Source organism: Rhinolophus sinicus, linkage group LG10 (assembly GCF_036562045.2).
Source record: "Rhinolophus sinicus isolate RSC01 linkage group LG10, ASM3656204v1, whole genome shotgun sequence".
Taxonomy (NCBI): domain Eukaryota; kingdom Metazoa; phylum Chordata; class Mammalia; order Chiroptera; family Rhinolophidae; genus Rhinolophus; species Rhinolophus sinicus.
Genome location: NC_133759.1, coordinates 6,160,609 through 6,186,352, shown reverse-complemented (window position 1 = coordinate 6,186,352; position 25,744 = coordinate 6,160,609). Strand labels below are relative to the sequence as shown.

Below are 25,744 nucleotides of genomic sequence, written 5' to 3'. Positions count from 1 at the left end.
GAAGAAAAATTGCACAAAAATAGTACAAAGAATTTCTGTGTGCTTCTCACTCAGATACCCCAGATGTTAACTTTTTACCACATTTGAATACAGATTTTTGAATAGCAATGGTCCCTTCTTGTAAAAAGAGGCATCATAAAAAGAACTTGTCCTCCCACCGCACCCTCCCTTGATGGTTGGAGATGCTCTTCTGGTGGGTCGAGTGGATGCTTTAGAAGCTGATTGGGACTTAAGCTGTCCTGTCAGTGCTCCCAAGAGGGTCCCCTGTGGGCAAGGGCTGAGGTCGAGGCTGGGAATGGGACATAGGGCCAGAATCAAAGCTCCCATTCCTGAGCACTGTGAGGTTTTAGTGGGGCTTTTCAAAAAGACAACAGATGTGTTCCCCCATGTGGGAGCTGGCATTTGAATGCCTGACACTACGTGCTCATCAGCATTAGACCAAGAAGCAGCAGCAGCCAGGGAAAGGGGGAGCAAACCCCACTGGCCTGACAACGTTTTTTGTAAGACAGTGGCCCTTAATTGGGGGGAAGGAGGGGGGGCAATTTTGACACTCTCTCCTCCCCTCCCCAACCACTGGATATTTGCCAATGCCCAGGGACATTTTGGGTTGTCACTACTGGCATCTGGGGGTAGAGGCCAGGGTGATGCTAAACATGCTAGGACAGCTCCCATGATGAAAAATTATCTGGCCCCAAATGTCAGTAGTGCTGAAGGTGAGAAAGCCTGATACAAGGGGACAGGAGGTGTGGTTAGCCCGAGAGAGGATGACCCAGCTTGCCATGGGTTGTCTCTTAGGGAATCATCTTTTCCTTGCCTTCCTCCAGATCCTAAAAGATTGGGGAGTGGTGGGTGGGGTTAGGAGTACAGTGAGAGTTCAGACCTGGCTCCTGCCCACCCTCCAGACTACCAGTCACAAGCTTAGCCTGTGCCTGTCAGGGAGGAGCTTTAGAATGGAACCTACTTGATGTATGGACCAGAATAAGTTGTTTAAATAACTAAAGGTGATTTTTAGAATCAGCCTGAGATACGACTTAAGATATTGTTATCCAGCAGACATACCTGCTGGATATGGGGGGCTGGGGTCAGCAAATTACACACATTTGTTTGCAGTTACTGGAAAAAGCAAACAAGTTGAGATTTCTCTAAACAGGTTGTGCTTAACATGTCAGAGTTTTCCAGGAAGTATTTTAAATGTGGGTGTTGATTTTCATAGCCCGTAGTTATAGTATATCAAACATTTGAAACCTCTTTGGATCATCTTTTCATTTGGCTTTATTTTGGACGAAGGTTTCACAGAGCCGTGTAACTGGGGCCAACATGCTGAACTAATTATAGAGACTAAACTCAAAAGATGTGTGTATTTTATCTTACTATCGTGGGACTGCTGTAAATGAGACATCTGCTATATAATACTAATTTGTGTATCTGGAATCACATTGGAAATATGAGAAGCAACTCATTTTCTCTTTTGTTAACATGGTGAACACTTAGCATCTTCTATGTGCAAGGCCCTGGGCTCGGTGTTAGATGTTTATTAATGAATAAAATGGACTTGTCTCCGTACGTTCTAGTGGGACAAGACTGTTTAAAAGTTTCAAGATTTTTAAACTTTTTATTGTGGGATAATTTCAGACTTTACATGGGGTATAAAAATAAAAGAAAGACTACCAAATACTCTTCAGTCCTACATTTCATAGTATAGTCGTCAAAATCAGGAAGTTAACACAGTTGTGGTATTATCTGATCTACAGAACTTTTCTCATTTTGCAAGTCACACTGATGTTCTTTTTCTGGTTTAGGATGCAGTCCAGGAGCAGATGGTGTATTTAGTTGTCATATCTCCTTTTTTGTCTTTTTTGTGACAGTTCCTCAGTCTTTCTTGGTCTTTTGCTGACCTTGGCACTTCTGAAGAGTACTAGCAGGTATTTTGTAGGACATCTCTCAATTTCGATTTGTCTGTTTCCTTGTGATTAAATTCAGGTTTATGCATTTTTGGCAAGAATACCACGGGAGTGATGTGGTGTCCTTCCCCATACATCATCAGGTAACACATGGTTTTTGTTCCATTTGTAGTGATGTTTTAACTTAGACCACTTGGTTAAGATGGTGTTTATCAGGTTTCTCCACTGTAAAGCTATTATTTTAGGTATAATTTGTTTGTTAATTAATTATAATTAATATCTTTTGGGGACATACTTTGAGATTATATAAATATCCTATTTTCAGCATACCCTTTTCGCTTAATTTTAGCATCCATTGATGATTCCGCGTGTAGCAGTTATTACTGTGGGGTTTGTTTAATAGTAACTTCCTATTTCCATCATTCCTTACACATTTGTTAGAATTCTATAAGGAAAAGCTATTCCCTTATTTTATTTTTTGAACAGAACTAAAACTATATGGTATATACAAACAAATGTGTGTGTGTGTGTGTATAAAACAATGATTTCATGATGATAACTTCATTTCCAGTCCAGTATCACAGAGTTCATTTAGCTTTACCCCATTCCTTATTTGTAATTCTTTTTGCTAACAGTAAAACTCCTAGCTCTCATAATCCACAATATACTTATTTACTCAATCCTGGAATACATATATAAAGTAGTTTCAGAATTGTTAGAGTATGATATTGGGGTACAGTTCTTTATGTCTTTAGCCTGAGAGTATATAGTTACAATACTGTTTTCCAAAGTTACTTAGGTTAGTTCTTCACCACCTTGCCAACTTTTCAGGTGATTATTCATTCTACTTGCAGGAAACATGGAAAACACAGTTTAAGAAAAAAAGTTAATATCTCCAATAATTTCTGCACTGCCAGTTATTTTTTTGATTAACAGATTTTTTTTTCTTTCTTTTAAATAGACTGTTTTTTACAGCAGTTTTAGGTTCACCAATAAATAAATAAGTAAGCAAGCAAGCGTAAAGTACAGAGAATTCCCATATACCTACTCCAGCTCCAGCACTGCACTCCCAGCTTCCCTTACCATCCAGAGTGGAACATTTCTTGCAATCAGTGAACCCACATTGACATCTCATTACCACCCAGAGTCTATAGTTTACATGAGGAGTCACTCCTTGTGTTGTACTTTCTTTGGGTTTGGACAAATGTGTGTTGAATGACATGTATGCACCATTGTAGTGTCATACAGTGCAGTTTCACTGCCCTCAATGTCCTCTCTGCCCCATCTGTTCATCCTGTCCTCCCCCCAAACCTCTAGGAACGACCGATCTTTTTACTGTCTCCATATGGTTTTTTAGAATGTCATATAGTTGGAATCATGCAGTATGTAGTCTTTTCAGATTGGCTTCTTTCATATAGTAATAATACGCATTTTAAGGTTCCTCCATGTCTTTTCACAGCTTGATAGCTTTATTTTCTTTTTAAATTCTGAATAATATTCCATTGTCTGAATGTACCGCAGTTTATCCATTCACCCACTGAAGGACATCTTGGTTGCTTCCAAATTTGGGCAATTATGAATAAAGCTGATATAAAATACATTGTTGTGCAGGTTTTTGTGTGGACATAAGTTTTCAACTTCCTTGGATAAATACCAGGAGTGTGATTGCTGGATCACATGGTAAGAGTACAAGTATGTTTAGTTTTGTAAAAAACTGCCAAACTGTCTTCCAAGGTGGCTGTATCATTTTGCCTTCCTACCAGCAATGAACGAGAGTTCCTGTTGCTCCACGTCCTCACCAGCATTTAATGTTGTCAGTGTTTGGGATTGGGCCATTCTGATAGGTGTTTAGTGGTATCCCATTATTGTTTTAGTTTGCACTTCTCTGACAACTGATTTGGGACATCTTTTTATATGCTTATTTGCCGGCTGTAGAGTTTCCTCCCCTGATGTTCTTTATCAAATTGAGAAGGTTCCCGTCTATTCCTAGTTTGCTGAGAGTTTTTATCGTGAATTGGGTGTTGGATTTTGTCAAATGTCTTTTCTGCAACTATTGATCATGTGATTTTTTTCCTTTAGTCTGTTGATGTGATGGATTACATTAATTGATTTTTTGAAAGTTGAACCATCCTTGTATACCTGGAATAAATGTCACTTGGTTGTGCTATATAATTCTTTTTATATATTGTTGTATTTGATTTTGCTAGTATTTTGTTGAGGTTTTTACACCTATGTTCATGGGAGATGTTGTTCTGTCGTTCTTTTCTCATAACGTCTTTGTCTGGCTTTAGTATTAGGATGATGCCTGCTTCATAGAATGAGTTAGGAACTGTTCCCTGTACGTCTGTCTTGGAAGAGACTGTTGAAAATTCATATAATTTCTTTGTCAATTGTTTGGTAGGTTTAATTGGTGCACCGTTCTGGGGCTAGTGCTTTTAGTTTTGCGAGATTATTATTGGCCTAATTTTTAAAATAAAGACCTATTCAGGTAGTCTTTTTCTTCTGTTTTAAGTTTTGGCAGAATGTATTTTTCTAAGAATTGGTCCTTTTCATCCAGGTTATCAAATTTGTGGGCATAGAATTGTTCATAATATTCTTATCCTTTTAATGTCCATGCAATCAGTAGCGATGGCCCATGTTTTAGTTTTGATGTTAGTGATTTATATTTTCTCTCTTTTTTTCCCTTAGCTACCTGTAATGCTCCATAGTATACTTTACCGTGATTTAACTAGTTCTTCATTTGACATTTTGAGGTTATTTATTTATTTTAAAGATTTTTATTGGGGAACAGTGTGTACTTCCAGGACTTTTTTTTTTTTCTTTTCCCAAGTCAAGTTGTTGTCCTTTCAATCTTAGTTGTGGAGGGCGCAGCTCAGCTCCAGGTCCAGTTGCCATTGCTAGTTGCAAGGGGGCACAGCCCACCATCCCTTCCAGGAGTCGAACTGGCAACCTTGTGGTTGAGAGGACGTGCTCCAACCAACTGAGCCATCCGGGAGGCAGCTCAGCTCAAGGTGCCATGTTCAATCTTAGTTGCAGGGGGCGCTGCCCACCATCCCTTGCGGGACTTGAGGGATTGAACTGGCAACCTTGTGGTTGAGAGCCCACTGGCCCATGTGGGAATCGAACTGGCAGCCTTGGGAGTTAGGAGCGTGGAGCTCTAACCGCCTGACCCACCAGGCCGGCCCAAGGTTATTTATTTTACTAAACAGTGCTGTGATAAATATTTTTATAGATAGTCATACATCATTAATTGTTTAAGTTAATTCCTCCAGGTGGACTTGCCAGATTAAGTGGTAAGCATATTTTATGACTTCATATGTAGTCAAATTGCCATCCAGAAATTTCCCAATTTATTCTTTTACCGATAATGTTTGAGAGTACCTGGCTTCCCAGCATCCCAACTACTGCCAAGTGTTAACAGCAAAATACTTGTACTGGGTAGTGGTACATGGATGTCTGTTGTGGTCTGTAATTTTCTGTGTGTTTAAAATATTTCATAAGTTTTTAAAAACATGTTGCCAGTGTAGCAAAAAAAAGGAATGGTTTAATATTTCTGTCTTAGGTTATTAGTGAGATAGAACATTTTTACATTTATTACTAATTTATATTTCTTTGGTAAATTCTTGGGTTCTTGATATATATTCAGCCAAAAGGGAGAAAAAAACAGGCCATCTTAGTTACCTGCCAAGTTTTAAGGTAGATAGGATATTTATTAGACTTTCTGAAATATTGAAAATAAGTATATTACCTGAATATGGTGGTGTTTCCCAAGAATTTATCCCTCAAAAGGAGAGAATTGGGCCGGCCCGGTGGCTCAGGCGGTTAGAGCTGCGTACTCCTAACTCCGAAGGCTGCCGGTTCGATTCCCACATGGGCCAGTGGGCTCTCAATCACAAGGTTGCCAGTTCAATCCCTCGAGTCCCGCAAGGGATGGTGGGCTCCGCCCCCTGCAACTAAGATTGAACATGGCACCTTGAGCTGAGCTGCCGCTGAGCTCCTGGATGGCTCAGTTGGTTGGAGCGTGGCCTCTCAACCACAAGGTTGCCGGTTCGACTCCCGCAAGGGATGGTGGGCTGTGCCCCCTGCAACTAGCAACGGCAACTGGACCTGGAGCTGAGCTGTGCCCTCCACAACTAAGACTGAAAGAACAACAACTTGAAGCTGAACAGAACCCTCCACAACTAAGATGGAAAGGACAACAACTTGACTTGGAGAAAAAAAGTCCTGGAAGTGCACACTGTTCCCCAATAAAGTCCTGTTCCCCTTCCCCAATAAAATCTTTAAAAAGAGAGAGAGAGAGAGAATCTTTCTCTTTTAAAATGTCTTATAATGGGGGTGGCCGGGTAGCTCAGTTGGTTAGAGCGTGGTGCTAATAACACCAAGATTGCCGGTTCGATCCCTGCATAAGCCACTGTGAGCTTCTGGCTCCTTAAAAAATAATAAATAAATAAAAATAAATAAAAATGAAAGGTCTTACAAGCTTTTTGCTGTTATGGGATAGTTTCTCAATTCTTCTCAGCCACAAAATATTATTTGAGGATGGTATATTAGTCACTGACCTCAATCCATGCTAGTTTTGGATGCTTACAGAGGTCAACTAATAGATCCTTCTTCTTTTTAATAAAGGTGGTAAAGAAATTTAACTATTGCAGTAATTATTCTGGGGTTAAAAAAATCTTACAAATAAGATGTTTGATAACATTTTTAATAAAACAAGTATTAAAATTCACTTACAGAGCCGATGAAAGAATTGACTCATAATTGGATGCCAAAGGGTACTTTTGACTTAGGATAAGCTTCCCCTCAGTGACGTGTTTCACAGGTTCAAAATGTGGTATATCTTAAGCAACTTTAACGGCAATTAAAGTGATGTGCTCTAGAAAATTGTTAGATGACCTAAAATGGTTCTATTGGTGGTAGAAATGCAACATATAAAGAGCTTGAATAAAGTCGACACGCACAAATGGAAAGGGCAATGTCTCTAAATCTTTTTTGTTGTTAAAACTATTGCACAGAAAGGAACACCGATCATGAGCGTACTGTTCAGTGAATTTATCACTAATTGAATATACCTGTTATCTTAGTCAAAATACCATAGACTGGGTGGCTTAAACAGTAGAAATTGCTCACAGTTCTGGAGACTAGAAAGTCCAAGATCAAGGTGTTCGTTTCCCTCTAAGGGCCCTCTTCCTGGTTTGTAGAAGGCTGCTTTCTTCCTATATCCACACATGATAGAGAGAAAGATCATCTCTCTTGTCTGTTAGGGCACTAATCCCACTCATGAAGTCTCCACTCCCATGACCTAAGTACCTCCCAAAGGTGCCACCTCCAGATACCATCGTACTGGGGATTGGGGCTTCAGCATATGAATTTGGGAGTGGGCAACACAAACATTCAGTCCACAGCACCTGTGTAACCACCACTCAGGTTAAACAGAACGGTGCTCCATATGCAGAAGCCCTTCCTACCTCTCGGTCAACATCCTTTCTACCCTTCCCAGAGGTTATCACTGTCCTAGTTCAAATACTGTAGAGTCCTTTGACTTGCTTTTGAGTCTTCTGTGTATGGAATCACACAGCTAGCATTCTCCTATCTGATTTTTATGCTTAGTATTTTTTAATTCATCTTGTGTATAACGGATGTGTTCGTTTCATTGTTGTACAGTCTTCCAGTATAAGAATATATGTATCATAATTTATTCATTAGTTCCACTGTTAAAGGACATGTAGTTTTTTTTTCCATTTGGGGCTATTTCAAAGTTGTTAGTTCTCTTGGTGAATAGGTATGCTCGTTTCTGTAATGCCCACGAGTGGACTTGTTGGATTTTGTGTCTTCAGTCTGTCACTTAGTAGTTTAAACTTTCATTGATTGCTACCTAGATACAGTCATTCAGTAGCTATTGATCCCCCTACTTCAGTAGTTCCTCTTATTTGCAGTTTCGTTTCTGCAGTTACAGTAACACATGATCTGAAAATGTTAAATGAAAAATTCCAGAAATAAGCAATTCATAAGTTTTAAACTGTGTGCCATTCTGAGTAGTGTGCTGAAATCTCATGCTGTCCTGCTCTGTCCCGCCCAGGACGTGAAGCATCCTTTTGTCCAGCTGTCCACACTGTCTGTGCTCCCTGCCCGTTAGTCACTTAGTAGCCGTCCCACTTATCAGATCGACTGCTGTGGTGTCTCGGTGCTTATGTTAAGTCACCTTTATTGTACTTAATAATGCCACATTCACATGACTTACTACTGTATATTGTTACAATTGTTCTATTTTATTGTTTGTTATTGTTAATCTCTTACTATGCCTAATTTATAAATTAAGCTTTATCATAGGCATGTGTAGGAAAAAACACAGTTTGTATAGGGGTCAGTACTGTCTGTATTTTCAGGCATCCACTGGGGGTCTTGGAACGTATCCTTGCAGATAAGGGGGACTACCGTATGTTTATATGTCTGTCAGTGTATAGGTATTGGGGGTACAGTTGTCATTAAGACGACATTATTTTAAAATTTAAATGTTCAAGACTAGTTAAATTAATAAATTAAGTGTAAATAGACATTTGACTAATTTTATTCATATCCTTAAACATTTATTCTTTCAAGATCAGTCAGATTGCTTTTTGCCCATCTTTTTGTTGGGAAAAGTGGTTGTTCCCTTCTAGTTAGAGTCCTCTAATTTTCACTTAGATATAGTCATTGGGAACCAGAGCTTTGGGAAAGAATTGGGGCGTGATAAGGAGGATGGAGGGTGGCAGTGGAGTGCATGGTTAGAGGAGAAAATGCTGGAGGCAGGCAGGGTGCCGTACGCTCTGGGCGGGGGCAGGCTGAAGCGGGCCGGGCAGGGTATGGCAGGGGGGGAAGGATGCAGTAAGTGAATCTCTTTGTTCTGGTAATAGTCTGCCAGCCCTGAAAGCTTTGTTTTGTTTTGTTTCTTTGTATTGATTGAAGTATAATCCACATACCATAAAATACACCCTTTCAAAATATACAACTTAGTGTCTTTTAGTATATTCTCAAGGTTGTGCAATCATCATCGCCAATTCCTGAACATTTCCATCACCCCGAAGAGAAACCCTGTACCTATTAGCAGTCACTCCCCGTGCTCTACTTTCTCTACTCTCGCCCACCCCATGCCCTAAACCTCCATTAATCTACTTTCTGTCTGTATGGATTTGCCTGTTTAAGATGTTTCACATAAATGGGATCACACACTTTTTTCTTGGCTGGCTTCTTTTAATTAGCACAATGTTTTCAAAGTTCATGCAGGTTATACTGTGACTCAGTACTTCGTCCTTTTTTACGGTTGAATATTCCATTGTATGGATGTAACACATTTTCTTTAGTTGACGGACATTTGGGTTGTTTCCACTTTTGACTATTATGAATAATGCTACTATGAACATTCAGGTACAAGTTTTTGTGTGGACGTATGTTTTCAGTTGTCTTGAGTATATATCTAGAAGTGAATCTGTGTTTTTCAAGAGCATTCTCCAAATGGATCGCCTGTTAAGCCCATATAGGAATTTTCACAGTTCCAGGGGGGATTTCTTCTGTTTTGGAGGCTTTGGGCATTCACGTTGCCATTTTGAATTCTCCCGTGGGCTGTGGGGGTTTATTTAACCGGATGCCTCACGGCACTTGATGCCCTGGACATGGATCAGTCTTTGTTATTTGGGTTTTAAGCATATCAGGATTTGCAGTTGACACTTGAACAGTTAATTTTCTTCTTTCCATTACTTGCAGGTTCTCAGAGTCAACCATTAAATGGCACATTTGTTGTTTCTGCCTATGCATCTGATAATGCTCACGTTGTCTAGTTCCTGGAGTATTTTGGTTTAAACGTATAGGGCAAAGGTCTTTCTCTTTTCTTTTCTCTGCTTTGCTTTTCCTTTCTTTTCTTTGACCTGATTCCTGAGTATTGTGAATCCAGAGCAATGCAGGGTATGTTCGGTTCCCTATGCACTGGAGGAGTGCCAGCTCAGAAACATGTTTGTGTTTGTTCCTAGCAGGTTTCCAAGCTCAGCTGGACCTCTTTAAGGTCAGAGAACATTAGTTTGGGCGCCTTGCCTAGGAAAATGTTTCTTGTGGCTCTTCTGAGTGCGTGGGATGAAGGGGGCTCTCCGTTGTCAGACATTTGCTTAAGTTGTTTCAAGATAGTACTGAGGCCCTGAGAAATATGGGATAAAGGAGTAAAGAGCTAAACCAGACACAGTACTTGGGAAATGACTAGGAAAGATCTCCATACAACCGTGTTTCCCTGAAAATAAGACCTAGCCAGACAATCATCTCTAATGCGTCTTTTGGAGCAAACATTAATATAAGACCTGGTCTCATTTTACTATAATATAACATATAGTATAGTATAATATAATATATAATATAATACCGGGTCTTATATAATATAAGACCCGATATAAGACCCGGTCTTATATTAATTTTTGCTCCAAAAGATGCATTAGAGCTTATTGTCTGGCTAGGTCCTATTTTCGGGGAAACACAGAATAAAGCAGTGTCAGCAGATACCATTGGACATCTCTAGATTGAAAGGTCCATGAGAACAGGGACTGTTTCTTTTCTTCTTTTCACTTTTTTTCCCTTCACTACCCAAATGGTTTAGAACTATACCTGGCAACATATGATGTACTAAAGTACCTGTTAACTAGATTAATAAATGTTGAATAAAGTGGTTTCTGACACTATATTCCTTCTTCATACGCCCTTAGGAATCTTTTGTATTTTCGCGTAATGTAAAAGGCTCTAGTCCTCCCAGCCTGAGCAACCTCTCGACTTGCCAGATTCTGGTACTTCTAATACGTTTCTACCTTGTAACCTGTGATAGCAAATAGTACTATGGTATTTCTGTTCTGACAGAGATAGCCACATCTTGTTCTGACTTCCAAAGTCTTGTCTGATTCTCGTCCTCATACTCCGGAAGTAGTGAGAAGAACAACTTGGAAAGTGCAGGGTAGGTTGTCAAGGGCCTTGCATTTAGTCTTTGATTTGAAGACATGTTTGGGGGCGGGGGGGCACAAGAATGTGACAAAATTAAAATGACACTGTAGGGAAACTTCTTTGGTAGCATATAGATTTGACTAGAGGGGAGAAACGACAGAGGAAAAGGTCCCTTAGGATCTAGAGCAGTCGTTGAGATGTGAGGAGGTAATGGTTTCCACTAAGGGCTGGAAGCAGATGTGAAAGGGAAAAGTCAGGTTGGAAAGAGTTTGAAGAATCTCTAGGGTTTTGTAGCACTGGATGTTGAACAGAGAGGGGGACAGATTCAAAGGCCACTCAGAGGTTAGAAGAATGGTAGTACCTTGAACAGAAATAAAGCAGGTGGAAAGGGACATCATCTGGGAGGAAAAGATGAAGATGATTGTTTTGGATGTGTTGAGTGTGAGGTGACAGCAGGACCTTTAGGTAACTGTTAGAGATAACAGGACTGGACCCAAAAAAATGAGGTTTTTCATTGTCATTTTTTATAACTTTTGTTCTTAACTAGTTTATTCTACAGCTTTCTCTTTATTTCGTAGTCTGTGTCTTTTGAGCAAAGTACCTACCGCTGCCTATCAAAAGCATCTATGTCAATTAGGATTAGATTTGGTTGTGAGTGACAGAACACTGAAAATAAGAGGTTTAAATGAGTTTGTTTATTTTCTCTCTAATGAAATACAGAGTGGCATTGGGTCTATAGTTTTTTGCCTAAGAAAAAAAGAATGGTGGGTGGTTACCTCCCTAAAATGGTGGTTGAACCAGTTTATATTCAGAAGTCTATCAGCTCTCTATTTTATTTATCTTTTCAGGGCGCTGTTTCTGTAGAAAGTATGTCAGCAGGGTTCTCTGAAATGTCTGGGCATGGAAAGCCATTGAAGCCAGGGAACCTAACAGAGACAGCCTTAAGAGAGCTAAGGTTTGGGTGGGAGGTAGTAGAGAAAGAGCCAGTAGAAATAGTCTCTTTCCAATGGTGAGGCCCGAAGCATAGCTGCTGGTTCTTTGGGGGATGCCTGGGGAGCAGCGTGCAGCCGTTGCGGGGAGCGCAGCAGTGTGGCCGATGCAGTGTGTGAGGACTCAGGACTCGTGGGCCTCATCTGCTCTCTTGGTTTTTCCTGCCACCTCCCGCCATCAGCTCTGTAAGAAAAAGAAATGAGAGAGAAGTGGTGTGCTTCTGTTATTCAGTAAACACAACAAAATAAGAAGCTTTACATTTTCCACATGGATGTTAGAAACTCCTTTCCACTACAGTGACTCGATTTCAAGAGCATTCGTGTGTGTGGAATTTAGAAGCCACTCTTTCCAGAAGAAAAGAGCCAGCGGAGCTAGAACAAGAGTCATCTCAGAATACGAAAGAGTGTTATAGAGCTGCCGTGCAACTATGTGGGGGAAATGGTCCTAATTGCAGTGGAAGGGAGTCCCTCTTTCTTCTGGTATAAAAACCTCTGCCCTGCATACCCCAACAATTATTTTTGGGTTAACTGAGAAAATCGTTAGGAAAGAACAAGCGGTATCTTGTTTCTGCATCTGTTCTACTCTACTTTAGAAGTACTTTGATTTCATAATGATGTGATTGAAACCAACTGAGAAATGAGAAAAATCAAATAAAACGAAGGTTATAGAAACCTGAACTCTGAAGGGAATTCTGAGGATTATCAGTAAGATATGTTCAAGCATAATCTACTTCCACTAAGAATTCGGTCGTATCTTTGTTGGGAAATAAATATTTGGTTAACAAGGGAAACCTTAACTAGACTGAGGTCTTTCTACACATTGGATGAAACATACAAAGTTATAATAAACTGAAAGTTTCAAAAATATTTGCGTTTTTGGCCAGCCGGGTGGCTCAGGTGGTTGGAGCACCGTGCTCCTAACGCCGAGGTCACCGGTTCAATTCCCACATGGGCCAGTGAGCTGCGCCCTCTACAGCTAAGATTGTGAACAACGGCTCTCCCTGGAGCTGGACTACAGTGAGCAGCCGGAGGTGGGGGTGAGTGGCCGGCAGCCGGCGAGAGGGGCCGTGAGCTGCTGTGAGTGGCTGACCACGACTGGCAACCGACTGCCTTAGCTAGGGGAGCGCAAGGCTCATAACACCAGCATGGGCCAGGGAGTTGTGTCCTACACAACTAGACTGAGAAACAACAGCTTGAACTGGAGTGGGGGGGGTTGAGGAGTGGGGAGGAAAATATATATTTGCGTTTTAGTGGTTCACAGGTGTTGAATTATTCTAAGTACTAATAGCTGGAGCTTGTCAGTTGTTTCTCTATAGTAAGATGCTTGTGGTGAAGGAATCTGCTGAATGCCCTGTGAGTCCCTCTGATAGAGACTCATCTTCTCAAAGAAGTTAGAAAAGACTGGGCTGTTTCAATTATTTACTTCTTTGCTTCTCATTTATTTGTGTGTGTGTTTATATTTTACCTCTTTGTTTTTGACTGAAGTGACTCTTAAAATGGGAGAGTCTTATGGATCCTTGGGTAGACAAGTCTGTCCTTCCCAAGTCTTCCTGTACCTAAGTTAATGAAATGATCTCCCAGGACTGCAGATCACTGATATTCTTTTATAATGGCAAGAAGCATTTTCTGGAGGAACTGGGATCTTACTTTAAAATACACAAAGACTGGCAGGGAGCGGTGGTGGAGTGGGTGGAATATGTTCTCAGCATCAGATGCCTTTAAAATAATCAAGTCACTGTATGTCAGGGCCTGGTCTACAGTGTATTGTATTCCTGGAGCAGAGTTCATCTTGACACCGTGACTGCGGCCAGCTCTGAGCCTGGTGGGTGGCTCAGTGAAATAGGCCAGCCACATTGCTTCAAAGAACACAAATAGGATTTAGCAAGAGGCTGATTGTGTCCTCTTAGGAAATGACAGCTAAACTGCTCTGGTAGTGAACAATGTTATTAAGGAGGATTTTAGAAAGTGTTTTTGTTGTGCTTTTGTGCTTTCATCTGAACAAGAAAACATATCTCAAGGTAAGTAGTAGTCAAGAAGGCAGTGTCTTTTTGCCCATCAACCTTAAATTGGACCCTGAAGTAGGATTCTGTTTCCAGTGGAGGTTCCATCAGGGCCTTACCTCGTGGCTGCTCCGAGGGTACAGAGGTCAATGAACAGAGCTACAGAGTTGTCACAGAGCATTCTGTGTGTTCCCCTCAGGATTTTTGGTCTGTACTCCCTTCATTCTTCTCTCTCCTCCTTTCCTCTTTCTGTTGCATTTTGTATTTGGCCTTTGGGAATACTGAGTTTTACAAAACATTTGAGCTATAACATATCCTTGTACCAGAAAGAGTGAGCCTGGCTGCTTTGCAAAAGATTTCTGTAAAAACTACCCTAATACTAAGAGGAATGACGCACATCTGTTTTAAACCTGTTGTTTTGTTCCTCTTGCTTTATTTTTTAAAGAGACCACCGTAAAGACCACCTTGAGCAAGGCAGTTTGGGAGACTGGCAACACTGTCAAGAAGCAGCATCTTTATGGGGGTCTCTGAAAACTCCCTGTGGGTCCATTGCTTTGTGAATTTCTTTAGACTTGACCTTGTGCATCTTTTTATCAGAAGCCACTTCTTTGGTGTGGCAAGTATTTTGAGTTGGCTGAAAGTTTAAAAACAAAACCAAACAGAAAAAGCAGTATGGTGGAAAGAAAACCTGACTTTTTAGTCCCTTGTATGTTGCTAACTAGCTCCGTGATCTTTGCCAGGCGGCTCCGTGTATCTCAGCCACACTTTCCCATGTGAAAACAGGTTTTGTAGATGCCCTACTTGTGAGGATTGAGTGAGATGACATTTGAGAAGAATGCGTTTGTAAGCTGTAATTGCTTTGTGGCTAAAGAATACTATCTCTGATAAGCAGTAGCAGTTCGCAGCCACCAGTAGCCTCCTTCTCCCATGCTGTGTTTGGAAGAAGCACAAATCTGTGAAGAGGAATTGCTGATTTTTCGGTGTGAGTTGTATGCACTAGCCTCACATACTTTTCCCGCCTTTTGATCCTGCCTCTCTCTCTCTTCATACTTTAATGAGATGATCTGTTACATCACACAGCAGCTGTATTCTCAGTACAAAGTTTACCTGTGACTGTGCTTGTGTTGGCGCTCTTCAACAGAGATGCAAAGCTCCTGGCCAGAAACATGCTGTCCCATTTCCTCGGTGCCTCCCCAGCAGCCTACGAATCCTGGGGCTTAGTGATGAGCCAGTGGAGCATAGTGGAGTCTCAATTTTCTGACCCAAGTCCTTCTCACAGGTTGACATCATGAAATGGAGTTAGGAAGTCTCCAAGAGCAGCTGCTGAAAGGGGGAAATGGAAATGTGCGAGTTGAATTCAGCAGCCCTCAGACCTGGAGTATGCTCCTCTGCTGTCTCGGGGGAGAGGAAGGACTTGCTTTGCTGTTCAGGAGGGCAATTATCTCTCGCTTTTTGCAGCTTCACATTAAGACCCCTTGAGGTGTACTTAGGAACACCTGTATGTGAGGGCTGTGGGCTTGGGAGGATTTTAGCAGGTTTTCGTCTGATTGAACCTTAGTCCAACACTACTGAGAAAGGAGGTATCTTTGGGTTTCCTTTGAAATACATGGTGCCTCTCTAGGAGCCAGACCTGGTTAATCAAGCTTGTGGTCTTCATGGTACCTTTGCTTTAGTAGCTTAATAAATGACCCAATAATTCAAATGATGAATAAAAATTGTAATGTGTGAAGATGGTAGATGATAGACAGTTAAAAGTGGACAACCAAAAAGTGATGAAATCTTCCTACCCATGTGTTAATCCAGCTCCCTACAGGTCACTTCCCTAGGATATACTGGCATATCTTTGCTCTGTGAAATGTGAAGAAGGGGCATTGCGGGGGTATAGGTAGGGTGTACTGTATGTCACACTCAGGCGTGGTGTGCCGGGGCACGAAGTCATAGATGAACCTGGTTGTTCTCATTCAAGTTGTTCCTCTGTCTGTTTATTCTTATTAAAACAATAGTGATATTAAAACCATTTCATGTTCTTTAGCAGTGGTCTCTGGCAGCCTTAAGTCTAGCCGTGTGCAGGTCGAAAAGAAAGTGCTTAGTTGTAAGGGACTCTGAGGAATAAGAAATCATTGTCTTTGTAAAACATGAAGTAAAGGTAATCTTCTCAAAGTTGACATATCAGTGAGTACTTCTGGCAGATTTCCCTACCTCAACAGAAAGTCACCCATAGCTCCTGGAACTGTGTGTTTGTTACTTGAGAAGTATAAAGTGCTCCTTGCCTTATAAATACCTGAGTCTACTAATGCCTCCAAGTGGTGAAATCAGAATTTGCAGTTGACTGTGACACAGTAGTGCCTTTTTCTGGTGGCACTGTTCACTGTTCATATGTCAACCCACACATTATTAAGGTCTGGGTGTACGAGGTGTGACCAAAAATTACAGTAAAGGTTTAAATTTTTAAAAATTTATTACAGTAAAAGACACATTGCCATTAATCCACCTCAAAATACTCCCCCTCGCTTCAAACTCACTTATCCCATCGTTCTTGCCACTTTCTGAAGCAGTTCTGGAAGTCCTCTTTTGTGAGTGTCTTTAGTTGCACTGCCGTGGCTGCCTCGATGTCCTGAATTGATTCAAAATGTTTACCTTTCACGGTCATTTTGACTTTGGGAAAGAGCCAGAAGTCACACGGTGCCAGATGCAGTGAATAAGGTGGATAAGGGCACACCATAATGTTTTCATTTGACAGAAATTGCCATAAACCAGAAGCGATGAGTGACACGGAGCATTGTCATGATGGAGGATGAAACCATTTGCTCATTTCATGTAAAGGCGTTGTTCGTGATCTATGATTTACTTTAAAACACACCTTCTCTCAGCCGTAGCTCACACCCACTGGCTGCACCAAACAAGTTGAAACTTGTCACATGCTGTTACTAAGGTTCAACGCGCGCTTCCTGTACTGAAGATCCCTGCCTTTCCATGGGATGGCACTTGGCAGCAGCATTCCCCGTCTTTTTTGATCACACCACGTATACTGTACTCTATGACAGCAGTACCTGCTCCAGAGTCAGTCTTCTGGGGATAGTTGGATCCATTCAGTCTTTGGTTCACAAGCACTTATCAAGTTCCTTTTCTGTACCAGGTACTGGACGTGGTAGGATAATAAAAGGTCACGATTTAGCCTGGCTGCTAAGATTTGGTCCAGCAATTGACAGCTAACACTAAGCGCTCTCGTACAGCTGCAGGTTCTGAGTGCAGTGACCATGCCCTTTGAAAGCGTGGTCTTTCGGGAGGTTGAAATGAGTTGTGAAATATTACTACGTGACAAACAAGTGGGATGAAATGAGTGACTCTACCCCGTCTCATCTCACTTGCTGGTGCTGGTCCTCGTCTGGCACTTAAGGCTCGAAATATATTTATTGAGCCTTCACTATATTCCATGCTAAGTTCTTACATGTATTAATTTACTTAATTGTCATAACCACCTTATAAAGTAGGTACTGTCATTCCTACTCTACCGATGAGGAAACTGAAGTGCAGAGAAGTTAAGGACCTTGCTGAAGGTCATGGAGTGGAGGCAGGATTCAAATTTAGGGAACATGCCCCAGAGCCCTATGTTTTTAAATGGTGTAATATTCTGTCTCTGGTGGAAGCATACCATCTGGTGGGTAGAGCTTGGCAGAGTGCTATTCCCCTGACCCTCCCTGCCTGCAGCGCTTTTCTCTCTCTGGATTGGCTCCTCTCCATAATACTGAATAGCAGCTGGTGAATGCGGCAGGAGGTCCTACTCTGTTGTCCCAGATGTGAACCTGCCTCTGCCTTTAACCAGTTGGGTGACCTTGCTTCTCTGACACATTTCCTCGTCTGTAAAGTGGACCTGATAATCATTTAGGGGGTGAAATACGATGACATACTTAACAGTTTCTGGCTCTGAGTAAGCACTTAATAAATGTTAGCAAATTTTTATTATCATCGTTCTCTAGCCTTGAGAATGAGCCAGGAAACAATTTCTCAGAAACCAGATTCTAGAAGCTAGGTAGGCAGTCAGTTTTCCTTTGGTTTTGACAAGACAATAATTTTATTCTGTGTATTTCTCTTGACTCTTTTGGTGTGAAAAGCAGAGAGGTAAAGCATTATTTGACAGATGTATGGATTCAAGCAAGAAACTGAGGTCCAATTGCAAAGAAATGCCTTGTATAACTCAGAGCCCTGTCTGAGGAGACACAGAGGACCCTAGAGGGCGGAGAAGGAACAGCGCAGGGGCTAGTTCCAGAGTCGCATCCTCGGTTAGTTCACTTACAAGTGTGGGTGAGGGTCCCTTGTCAGTAGGCAGAGATATTTTTCCTCTGCTTTAACACGTGTCTGCTGGTTAGTGTTTATTAAACAAAACTTACTTTTTCTTGATGTGAACTGGAATTTGTGCCTTGTCCAAAATGCAGAGGCAGAGGAGTTCTATAACTGAAGGCTTGTTGAACCCCTTTCCCTGCCTGTTCCTGTGCCAGACTTTCTCAAAGTGCTTATTTGCCAGTCGTTGATTCTCAGATCGCATGGCTGGCTCACTCTGTAGGCTCCAAGCCGGAGTGCTGCTGCCGCCGCCACCACCACCACCACCACCACCACTGCTGCCGCCACCAGCCGTGCAGTTTCCTCATATAAGGATGTGACCGCCATGAAGCTTTCACCTTCCTCCTTTCTTCCCGTCTTCAGTGTTGCACCTCTTTCTCCTGGTGCTTTTGCCATGCAGCCAGTGTTGCAAAGAAAGTTTTCAGGCACCAAAGTTAAGATCCCTTCCTCCCTCTCCAAGGAGATTTCAGTTAGCCGTGGAAAAGAAGATAATTGAGGGGCTCCTGTGCCTCTGTGCTGCAGAAGGAAGAGTTGGCTTCCAGATAGTGTGCGAGCCCCCAAGCCAGGTGGGGAACTTGCTGGGGCTCCTCCTGACCTGTGGAGGAGTAGACTGGGCCTAACCTGCCCAAGGACAGCGTCCCAACACACCGGAGCCACGGCCAAAGACTGGGTCATCTCCCACTCCCTTTTTCTAAGCTTAAGCTTGCTCTCCCATCCTGCCCCAAGTCTGGGGCTTAAAACAGCCATTTCCTTTTGTTGATGAATTAGCTCACTCTTTGTAAAATGTTTCAGCTTAGGGACTGGAAAGGCTCTCTGTGCCTTCCTGTCTCTCTATGTCTCTGAGGGTTGATGTTGATGGCTTCTGTCTTTGTCTTCGCAGGGAACTCTAATGATCCATGACAAAGAAGTCACCCTCGAGTATGTAACAAACCTGGATTTTTGGTATTGCAAACGGGTAAGTGCCAAGAATTCCTTTCCTTAGAAGTAAGGATCTGGCATCACAGCTCCTCCGTGTTTCCCAGAATGCTTCCTGAGTGTGCATTGCCAAGAGCAAAGCTCTTCTTCCATGGTTCACTTCAGATGAACTGAAGGTCAGGGCAAGGTCATCCTTAGTTCCTGCTTCTCAGCTTCTGCCTGTGTCCATAGAGGGTCCATGCTTTCTGTTGATTATGAACTAAAAGAATAACAGTCCCTTGATTTAAAGCCTCTTCCCGATTACCTTTCCTGGGGGTGACTACAGGGGAATTAGTGTTTGAAAAGGTAGATTTAGAGAGGCTGGTTCTGTGGGACGTGTACATTTTTTGGATATTTGGAGGTTTCCAAGGATATAGAACTTCAGGTGCCGTGGCATTTTACCTCTGTTAAACTCCATATTCTTGTGGAATGGCATATTGAGATTTTAGGCTCTACTCATTAGAAGTCTGGTTTGATTGCAGTTGACCATGAAAATACAATTTGTCATTTTTTTATTGCTACTACTTAGTTTCAAAAATAATTATGAAACATGTATAAAGTTTCTGAGCCATTATTTTATTATAGAACTTAATAAAAGTCAGTAAAAACTAGCTTGACATTTTACTAATCTCAGTGAAATATAATTTGTATAGCTGAGGTTGTCATTAACCAAAGCACTCGTATTTCATGGATATACTGTTCCCTTAAGAACATGTGTTAATTTAGGAAAATATTTTTAAAATTGTAGTAAAATACACGTAACATCAAATGTACTGTTTGAACCTTTTAAAAGCATGTACTTCAGTGTCATTAAGTACACTCACAATGTTGCACAACCATCAACACTGTCTAGTCTAGAACTTTTGTATCACCCCAGAAGGAAACCTCGCATCTATTAAGCAGTCCCTTCCCATTCCCCTTCCCTTTAATTCCTGGAAACCACTAACCTTTCTATCTCTGGATTTGCCTATTCTGGACATTTAATGTAAGTGGTGGAATCATGCAGTATGAATTTTGTGTCTGCTTCCTTTCACTTAGCATGTTTTCAAGGTTTATCATGTAGCACGTATTAGTACTTCGTTTTTATGGCTGAATAATACTATATAACTATACCACATGTTTATCCATTCATCAGTTGATGGGCACTTGGGTTGTTTCCACTTCTTGACTATTGTAAATAAGACTGCTATGGTATTCATGTCCAAGTTTTTATTTGAACACCTGTTTTCAGTTCTTCTGAGTATATATACCCAGGAGTGAAATTGTTGGATCATGTGATACTTTTGTCCACCAGTTTTCCACAGACAGTAGTAGCTGCATCATTTTACATTCCCACCAGCAATGTAGAGGATTCCAATTTCTCCACGTCTTTGCCAATATTTGTTATTTTCCATTTTTTTGTAATAGCCATCCTCGTGGGTGTGAAGTAATATGTCACTGTGGTTTTGATTTGCATTTCCCTCACTAGTGATGGTGAGCATCTTTATGTGCTTGTTGCCTCTTGTATCTTCTTTGGAAAAATTTTTATTCAAGACCTTTGCCCAATTTTTGTTGTTGTTGTGTTTAAGATTTTTTTATTGGTGAAGGGGAACAGGACTTTATTGGGGAACAGTGTGTACTTCCAGGCCTTTTTTCCAAGTCAAGTTGTTGTCCTTTCAATCATAGTTGTGGAGGGTGCCGTTCAGCTTCAAGTTGTTGTCCTTTCAGTCTTAGTTGTGGAGGGCGCAGCTCAGCTCCAGGTCCAGTTGCCGTTGCTAGTTGCAGGGGGCGCAGCCCACCATCCCTTGCGGGACTGGAGGAATTGAGAGACTGCACTCCAACCAACTGAGCCATCCGGGAGGCAGCTCAGCTCAAGGTGCCGTGTTCAATCTTAGTTGCAGGGGGCAGAGCCCACCATCCGTTGCAAGAGTCGAGGAGTTGAACCGGTAACCTTGTGGTTGAGAGCCCACTGGCCCATGTGGGAATCGAACCGGCAGCCTTCGGAGTTAGGAGCCCAGAACTCCAACCGCCTGAGCCACCCGGCCGGCCCTCCTTTGCCCATTTTTAATTAGGTTGTCTTTTTGTCATTAGAAGTTCTTTATATATGCTGGATGTTGATCCCTTATCAGATATGTGATTTGCAAATATTCTTTCCCATTCTGGGGGTTGTCTTTTACTTTCTTGATCGTATTCTTTGATGCAGAGAAATTTTAGTTGTGATGCTGTTCATTTTATTTATGATTTTCCTTTGTTGCTTGTTCTTCGGTGTCATAAAACCATTGCCAAATCAAAGGTCATAAAGATTTACCCCTATGTTTTCTTCTAAGAATTTGTTTTTTAGCTTTTATTTATTTTTTTAAGTGTGTTTTTCGAGGACCCATCAGCTCCAGGTCAAGTAGTTGTTTCAATCTAATTGTGGAGGACGCAGCTCACACTAGCCCATGTGGAGATCGAACCAGCAACCCTGGTGTTACGAGCGCGCTAACCAACTGAGCTAACCGGCTGCCCCTCTTCTAAGAATTTTATAGTTTTGGCTTTTATATTTAGAACTTTGACTTATTTTGAGTTGATTTTTGTTCATGATGTGAGGTAAGGGTCCAAATTCATTCTTTGGCGTGTTGATATTCACCTATCCCTGCATCATTTGTTGAATTAACTGTTCTTTCCCCATTGAATGGTCTTGGCACCCTTCTTGGAAAACAATTGACCCTGTATTTAAAGGTTTATTTCTATAGACTCTCAATTTTATTCTGTTGATCGATATTTTTGTCCTATGCCAATACTATCCTGTTGTTTATTACTGTAGCTCTGTAGTAAGTTTTGAAATTGGGAAATGTGAGTCCTTGCAATTACATATAAATTTTAGGATCAGCTTTTCCATTTCTGCCAAAAAAGCCATTAGAATTTTGATATCATATAACATTTTAATATTGATTACCTGTATGTCTTGGGATTATGGGTGATTTTCCCCCTCTCTTATATTTTCCATATCAGCTATCATGCACTGTACTGTTTCTTTTATCATCAGAGATGGGGGGGGGGGAACTAGCATTAAAGAGAAAATTTGACTCTATTTTCTGTTAACTGGCATATAACAAATGTTGATTTCTGATGTCAGAGTTACACAGCTATTGCCAGGGCTGTTGCTTGAAAGAACAGAATGGCTTGGTTACATTGTCCCATAAACTGACAGGCCACTTGCTTAGCTGTCTCGGGGGTACTTTTTAATTTTTGTGCTTTTTTGGGAAGGGTTGAGGTGCCAACCCTGTATGTGATCTTTGGCCTGATGTGGAATGTACTGACTTTTTAAAACAGTCATAGCAGTATTATTACAATAGCCAAAAGTGGAGACATCCCAAGAGTCCATCATCTGATGAATGGATAAGCAAGATGTGGTATAACCATACAATAGAATGCTATTTGGCAATAAAAAGAAATGAAGTACTGATACATGCTACAACATCAGTGAACCTCAAAGACAACTATACCAGACACAAAGTCATATATCGCACAATTCCGTGGAACTAGGGGTGAGAATGGGAAATAAGTCTACTAGGTTTCTTTTTTGATGTTGAAAATGTTCTAAAGTTAGATTGTGATGATGGCTGCACTATACGTGTAGTAGAAATCATTGCATTGGACACTAAAATAGGTGAATGTTACGGTATTTAAATTGTACCTACTGAGGGTGGCCAGTTAGCTCAGTTGGTTAGAGAGTGGTGCTAATAACACCGGTTCGATCTCTGCATGGGGATAAAATAAACTGTACCTACTGAGGTTAGGATCCTGGCTCTGCTGTGATAACAAATAGCCCCCCAATCCTAGTAACTTAAAACAACAAACATATTCTTTACTTATGTTGGGGCCTGTGGGTCATTGCTAGCAGTTCTGCTCCATGGGTCCCATTCTGGGACCCAGGTACAAGGAACAGTCCTGATGTGAGACTGGTATTCTCCTGGCTGAGGGAAAAAACAAGAGGCTCATTCGCACAAGTAGTGGCTCTTAAAACTTCTGCGAGACCTTTAGGTCACGTTCACTCACAGTCCATTGGCCAAAGCAAGACACACGGCCAAGGATGACAGTGGAGAGGGGAAGTGCACTCAGCCTACGGGGAAGCACCACAGTCACTTGACAATGGGCAGGGCTGTGTGTAGGGTCTGCTTACAGAGAAGGGAACAATGAAATCATCAGCTATAATGACCTTACCCAAGTTACGTCACCTCTCCAGGCCTGTTTCCTCATCTACACAATGGAGAGATGATAGTTGTCTGCATCAGTAAGTCACGGCATGTGAAGTAGGCCCGGAACATGATGTGTGCTGTTTAATCATGAGCCACTACTGCTGCTGCTGTTACTGTCCTCGCCTCTCCTTCATCTGGCATACTCTTACCCTGTCAGGCCCTTCTCAAATAGCATCCTCTTCATGGGTCCTGCTCTTTGGTTTCCTGCCAGTTAATGCTCTGCCCTCATAGCACTTGAAAGAACAGTGGCAAAAGTTCAAGGGCTTGTGGGATTGGGCAACATGCTTGCCTTTTGCTCATAGGTTCATACAAGGAGAATTACATTGGCATTACAAAGTGTTTCTTCGCTGTTCTGGGTTAGTGAATGTTCCTTTTCCTTTTAACATCCTCAAAATAGCTGCCAGAATACAACCTACATACCGTATTTTGCCATGTATAATATGCTCCTGTGTATAATACGCACCCCCTTTTTTGGCCCAAATTTTCAGGGGAAAAATCTTTCGTTTTAATTTTTTAATTCAAATTTTTATTTGTTTACATTTAGGTACTTGTTTTTTGTATTATAAAGGAATTTTAGCCTTTGTTTTTTAACATTATGGTACAAGACATTTTATGTACCAGTAACAAATTTATGCTATTTATGAGTACACATCATGAAAGGTCAAGAACTCTTCATCATTGCAAGTTCGTCATATATTCAACAAAACCGGTTATCGTATTCCAGGGTATTATTTTGCATACAGATATCATTATTGATTTCTAGAGTTACACTTTTAATTCATAAACATAAATAAAAGAATTTAAAACATTTATATAGATACGGAATTAGTACTACCCATGTATAATGGGCATCCTTATTTTTCCCTCACAAATTTGGGGAAAAGGTGTGCATTATACATGGCAAAATATGGTATCTTCCTCCTCCTCCCTTGCCCTTTTTTAAATCAGTGTTTGAGAAAGTAATTGATAATTAAATTCTCAGTTCCATCCAAGCCTGAATGGGGCTGTCATAACCAGTTCATCACTAAATTTTGGGAGCAAACTGTGAGTGGTAATGGCTTTGTGTCAGTAGTAGCCATAAACCATCTTAACAGTCCAGTTTTCTTGGTTAAGTTTATTTCCTGTAGAAATTCTTGTCCAGGGCAAAGGTATGTGGGGCTGCTCCAAAGTCCAGGTGCCCTGTTGGAAAGCAGCTCTCAAACAGCAGCATACCAGCACTGTCTGCCAGCTCTGAGGAGTGTGGGGACGTCAGAGTCCTGCTCTCAGGTGATCTGGGATATGGCTTACGTCTTTCATTTGTAGCAGGTGTAGCTGTGTTTGGATATATATAAAGTTTTTAAAAACAGTTTTCGGTCAAATTGAATTCTTTCTCTTGCAGTGTAAGACCAGCACTGGTGGGCACCGATCCTCATGTTCATTCTGCAAGTGCCCGAGGGAAGGTGAGTGGCGGTAGAGGTAGTGGTGGTGGTTTTTGTTTTGCGCATGGAGCGAAACAAATTTCATGCTTTCCTTAGCTTAAGGGTAGTCATGCCTAAATATAAGTTGATCAATAAAGTTCTTAAAAGTGCATTGTGATATCTAACTCCATGTGACTTTGGATCTCAGTCCCACCAGGGAAAGAGATGGGTTTGGGCTCCTCAGACCGCGGTAGCTAAATGAGCCGCTGAGTAGAGTCAGTAGTGTTGCGATTTAGAATGCACTGAAGGATGTTAAGTTGGGAAGAGTCTACTTGGCATTAGTCCAGGTGACCCTCCCACCCCCCCGCCTCTTTGAAGTTGCTGGGAATCATTTGCTATCAATATTATTTTCTCATTTACACGCTATGTAAACATTTCAGGATCTTCAACAGAAAAAACATTTGTTAAAGTAACAGTAAAAATATAAACGAGAAAATAATCAGGATTGAGGGTGTATGTTATTTTTATAGAGGAATAAACCTACCAGGCTTCTTAGTCACTTGACTTTAAATTTCTCCAGAGAATCTCTAAGTAGACAACCTTAAAGAGACTATCAAAGGCACTCGTGACAACAGTCCTGTAGCAATGACTGTCATGTGCTTGTTTCTGATGGCATCCCTTAAGGAAAGCTAGGGCATGACCATGAAAAACAGTTCAATGCAGGGCCAGGTAGCCTTCTACATAGCTTAACTGTTCCATGGTTAGAACGTAGCCTACAACGAGTTTCTTAGCTGGGCTTTTGGCCTGTGGTGGAGATTCTACTCTCTAACAAAGGCTGTAAAGCAGGCGTTCTGAAAATCTTTGGGGAAGGCTCTGTGTGCTCTAGAGACCAAACCACCATGTGGGAAGGTGAGTAAATAACTGAGGGTTTTAGCTTGTTGTATTACTTCAGATTAGGCAAAATTGTGTTTTTTCCTCCAAGAAAGACTTCTTTCT

At 41.4% G+C, this 25,744-nt stretch overlaps 1 protein-coding gene across 11 annotated transcripts in view; it reads left to right on the top strand.

The window, feature by feature from the left end:
- The window catches only part of RBM6 (RNA binding motif protein 6), a 92,695-nt gene that overhangs the window by 52,221 nt on the left and 14,730 nt on the right, over window positions 1-25,744 (top strand). For 10 of the 11 annotated variants that reach the window (XM_019723809.2, XM_074312312.1, XM_074312308.1 and 7 more), the window contains 2 exons: window positions 19,058-19,132; window positions 24,730-24,790. In XM_019723809.2, coding sequence (XP_019579368.2) covers window positions 19,067-19,132; window positions 24,730-24,790 — 127 coding nt within the window. In that variant the 5' untranslated portion in view covers window positions 19,058-19,066. Of the gene's footprint in view, window positions 1-17,954; window positions 18,120-19,057; window positions 19,133-24,729; window positions 24,791-25,744 lie in introns of those variants that run through there. The other variant, XM_074312309.1, reaches the window with a different exon arrangement.